A 4,997-nucleotide genomic window follows, 5' to 3' on the forward strand; every position below is an offset into this window, starting at 1 on the left:
TAAGTCACGTTTCGGCCGTGATGATGTGTTAGTGGAAGTTTACGTTCGTGAACTTTTGAAGTTGGTGTTACACAACTTAAATGGTGACAGTAAGTTGGAACTGGCTGTTCTTTATGACAAAATGGAATCACAGTTACGAGCATTAAGTACATTAGGTGTAACGTCAGACAAGTGTGCTGCAATGTTATACCCTCTTGTTGAGTCATGTTTACCAGAAGAATTTTTGCGAGTGTGGCAGAGAAGTGCTGCAAATTCCACAGATTCTAAATTGGAGAGTCGTCTGGAAGAAATAATGTCTTTCCTGAAGAAAGAAGTGGAAAATGAAGAAAAAATAGCACTTGCTGTAGCTGGGTTTGATCTGAAGAGAAAGAAGGAACGTAGTAGTCGTACTGAATCTATGCCCACGGCAGCTGAATTGATTAATTGCAAAGGGGATTCTTCAGCGTGTTTATTTTGTGGTGATTCGCATGTTAGTGAGGAGTGTGTGAAGGCACACAGTTGGTCCTTTGCGGAAAAAGCTAAGATGCTTAGGGAAAAGGGGTTTTGTTACAGATGTTTGAAAAAAGGCCACCTTAGTCGAAACTGTAGGGTAAAATTAAAATGCAGGATTTGCAAGGGGCAGCATGTTGAAGTGATGTGCTTTGGTCAAAGGACTAAGCAGGGAACAGACTTTCCAGGGAAGCAGACTAAGTCACAGACGGTTGTTGAAAATTCTTTGACGAATAATGAACATGTTGAAACGTTTCTGCAAACATTAGTTGTAAAAATAAGAGGACAAAGTGCTGAAAAATATGTAAGAGCAATCACTGATACTGGTTCACAACGATCCTACATTTGTACATCTACAGCAAAGGAAATGAATTATGAGGTTGTAAAAAGGGGAAATGTCACACATGCACTTTTTGGTGGCATTCTTTCTGCACCATATGAACATAATTGCTATGGTGTCAGACTGACTAGCATCAGAGGTGATTATGCTTGCAATTTTGAAGCCATGGATCAGCCTAATATTTGTGACAGTGTAACATCTGTTATTGAAGGTCCTTGGTTAGCAGAGTTGAAACGGATAGGTGTAGAAATTTCCGATAGAGAAAATGGTCCAGTGGAAGTTTTAATTGGTGCTGATATAGCTGGTAAAATTTTCACTGGCAAGAAGTTTGCTCCAAAATGTGGATTGGTAGCAATGGAAACACTGCTTGGTTGGATACTAATGGGCAAAGTTACTGCACATGAAAGTCATAGAGTTTCATCAATGATTGCAGCTTCAATGTTCTGTAAGGAAGCCTCGGTTGCAGACTTGTGGAAATTAGATGTTCTTGGTATTACTGATCCTGGAGAAAAGAAGTCCAAAATTGAAGCTCAAGAGGCAGTGATGGATTATTTTGAACGAACTCTGACCATTGACAAAGAAGGAAGGTATGAGGTAAAAATGCCATGGGTGGAGGGACACCCACATCTTCCTAGTAATTTAGAAATGTGTAAAAGAAGACTGGATACACTTGTTGAAAACTGAAGAAAGATGACTGTTATGAAGAATATTGTCAGGTTTTCAATGAGTGGCTAGAAGAAGGCATCATCGAGGAGGTTTCATCTGAAGAGATAGATACCAAGGGACACTATTTACCTCATAGACATGTTGTAAAATTGAACAGCGAGACCACCAGGATACGCCCTGTGTTTGATGCTTCTGCAAGAGAAAAGGGGTATCACTCATTGAACCAGTGTTTAGAGAAAGGCATTAATTTGATTGAAATAATTCCTTCAATTCTGACACGTTTTCGGTTACGCAAATTGGGAGTCGTCTCAGATATAAGGAAGGCTTTTCTACAAATTAGTTTATGTAAAAGTGACCGTGATTTTTTGAGATTTCTTTGGATAGATGAGAAAGGTGACAAAGGTTTATCGTCACAAGCGAGTTGTTTTTGGTGTAAGTTGTAGCCCATTTTTATTGTGTGCGGTAATTGAACACCATCTGAAGCAAGCTCTGAAAAAATGTAATGAAGAGAGCTGCAGCTAAACCAAGGATATCATTGCACAGCTGTTGCAGAGCTTTTACGTAGATAATTGTGTTACTAGTGTGAACAATGAAGAGGAACTCCACCAGTTTATTGAAGAAGCTAATCATTTGATGGCAGATGCAAAATTTGAATTGCGAGGGTGGGAGTATACCTCACTAGGAAACTTGTCGGAAGATAACAGAATATCTGTATTAGGCTTGGTATGCGAAACAAGAACAGATAATTTGGAATTGAGATCGGAATGTTTCCAAGGAATGAAGTTTCAAGTTGTCTCCAAAAGAGTTATTTTGTCAACTGCCAACAGAATATTTGACCCTATTGGAATTACCTCTCCAGTGACATTGTATCCGAAGATCCTTCTTCAAGAAACATGGTTGTTAAAATTGAGTTGGGATGAAGAAGTGCCCGAAGAAATGGGAAGAAAATTCAGACAGTGGGTTGAAGAATTACATTATTTGAAAGGGCTTGTATTTCCTAGGTGGATTGCTGAAGGCTCGGAAGATTGGAGTTTGCATGTGTTCTGTGATGCTAGTGAAAAGGCATATGCAGCTGTAGTGTTCTTGAGAACCATTGCTAAGGTACAAGTCAAGGTGCAATTAGTACAAGCTAAATCAAGGGTAGCTCCGATAAAGAAGTTAACCATACCCCGCTTGGAATTGATGGCAGCTCTTATTGGAGTGAGATTAGCAGCTTCAGTAACCGAATCATTGGACATTGGGGACATAAGAATTAATTTTTGGACAGATTCGACTACAGTTCTTGCATGGATTAGACGCAATGAACCGTGGAACACCTTTGTAGGAAATCGTGTGCGTGAAATAAGAACGATGAGTAAGAGAGAATCTTGGAATTATGTACCGGGTATTATGAACTGTGCTGATCTTCCTTCGAGGGGGTGTTCACCCAAACGGTTAATGGAATCAAAATGGTGGGAAGGTCCATTGTGGTTAAAAGAAGTTAAGAGTGAATGGCCTGAACAAAGCTACACATGTCAAGAGGAAATTATTGCCCAAGAGAAGAAGAAGACAATTGTATCTAGTTTAGCCAATATTGAAGAAAGGGATGACTGGTACTATCACAGATTTTCCAGATATGAACAGATTGTTCGACTGATAGGGTGGATCAGAAGATTCATTTTCAATTGTCGTCATCCAAAGAACCATAGGACAGCAGAATTGTCAATAGAAGAAGTAAATGCTGCTGAAAAGGTAGTTATTCGACTTGTACAAAGAGATTCTTATGTCAGTTTGGAAGACAAGAAGCTGAAATCTTTGTGTCCATTTGAAGACAAGGAACAAATCATAAGACTGAAAACTAAAATCCTAGAGCTTACGGATAAAGAAACATTTCGGTGTCCGGCTGTCTTGCCAAGCTCACATCCAATTGTGAAGAGGCTTATTTATTCTAAACATATTGAAGCTTGTCATGCAGGTGTACAAGGTCTGATGAGTATTCTTAGAGAACAGTTTTGGATATTGAAAGGCAGAAAAACTATTCGTTCTGTGGTGAAGGGTTGTGTGATTTGTCGGAGACATAATGCTAAAAGAATGGAAGTAATGCCGGTGTCTTTACCTGAACATCGAGTCAGAGATGCAGCAGTATTCGAAATAACAGGAGTGGATCTAGCTGGACCTGTTGTACTTCAAAGTGGAGAAAAGGCTTGGATTTGCATATTTACTTGTGCTGTTTATAGAGCTGTACATTTAGAGCTAACTTCTGGCTTATCATCTGGAGATTTTATTCAGTCATTTCGAAGATTCATTGCTCGACGAGGTAGACCACTAGTTGTTTACAGTGACAATGGGACGAACTTTGTAGGCACTGAAAATTTGTTGAGCAAGCTAGAATGGGAAGATGTAGTTGCTTTTGCAACAATTAAGCGCATTGAGTGGCGATTCAATCCACCCACAGCTGCCTGGTGGGGTGGATGGTGGGAGCGTTTGATCAGACTCATGAAGCAACTATTGAGAAAGATTTTAGGGAAAGCTTCACTGACCTACGAGAAATTTAGTACGGTGTTATGTGATTGTGAAGCTGTCATGAATGCTCGACCACTAACCTACATATCAGAAGATAATTCAGACCTTGAGCCCTTGACGCCCTCCATGTTTCTACAACAGGTCAGAGAAGTAGGCGTGCCTGACCTCGATGAGATTCAGAAGGTAAATCTAAATAAACGGTGGAAGTATTGTCAAAGAATTCGTGAGACACTAAGAAGTAGATTTCACAGTGAATACTTGGGTCAGTTAGTGCAGCATTGGAATGCTAAAAGTTCTTGCAGAGAAGTGAAGGTTGGGGAAGTGGTTCTTGTAGGTAATGACAATTCTAAACGTCTGGACTGGCCTTTAGCACGCATTGTGGAGCTGATACTTGGACGTGATGGTGAAGTACGTCTCGTAAGGCTGAGGACTGCAAGAGGAATTATGATGAGACCACTACAGCGGGTTTTTCCCTTGGAAATTCAGTCAAGTGAGTTGCCCGAAGTGCCCAAAATGAAGAACACTGAGGAAAAGACATTACCTGAAAAGGAAAGTGCTCCGAGAGTCATCACCACTCGACTGGGAAGACGAGTGAATCCTCCACAGAAGCTGAGTTTGTTGGTACAAAACTCATGTTATGAACATTATTGATTGTGTAGAGTCACTAATTGTCTTTGCGTGACTCTAGGTGGGAGAATGTTAGAAACAGAAAAGCAGTAATCTGTGTATTTGCTTGATATGAGTATTCTGTGCATGTTTTTTGAGGTGAATATTCTGTGTATTATTTTGCGGGATTATTATTCTGTGACCAGCAAGAGAAATGTCATGTACTGGCTGGCTGTGTGTGAGATTAAACCTTAATTTACTTATATGTTGGTGTTTCGTTTTTAACAGCGATGAACATTGTGGAGGAATTGTTGGTGCGAAGTTTTTCTACCAGAAGTCTGGATGAAAAAATAACAAAACTAGGCCGAATTTGATTGTAGAACAAGTGTGCAAG

General features: G+C 40.0%; 1 protein-coding gene across 1 annotated transcript; it reads left to right on the top strand.

The window, feature by feature from the left end:
- The first annotated feature begins 634 nt into the window (after positions 1-634).
- LOC146002652 (uncharacterized) lies at positions 635-4,648 on the top strand. The gene is made up of 2 exons (XM_083140614.1): positions 635-1,416; positions 2,077-4,648. The coding sequence occupies exons 1-2, from the start codon at positions 635-637 to the stop codon at positions 4,646-4,648; spliced, it is 3,354 nt and encodes a 1,117-aa protein (XP_082996740.1).
- The last annotated feature ends 349 nt before the right edge of the window (positions 4,649-4,997 follow it).

Source organism: Lepisma saccharinum, chromosome 18 (assembly GCF_977018435.1).
Source record: "Lepisma saccharinum chromosome 18, izLepSacc3.1, whole genome shotgun sequence".
NCBI classification, from domain to species: Eukaryota; Metazoa; Arthropoda; class Insecta; order Zygentoma; family Lepismatidae; genus Lepisma; species Lepisma saccharinum.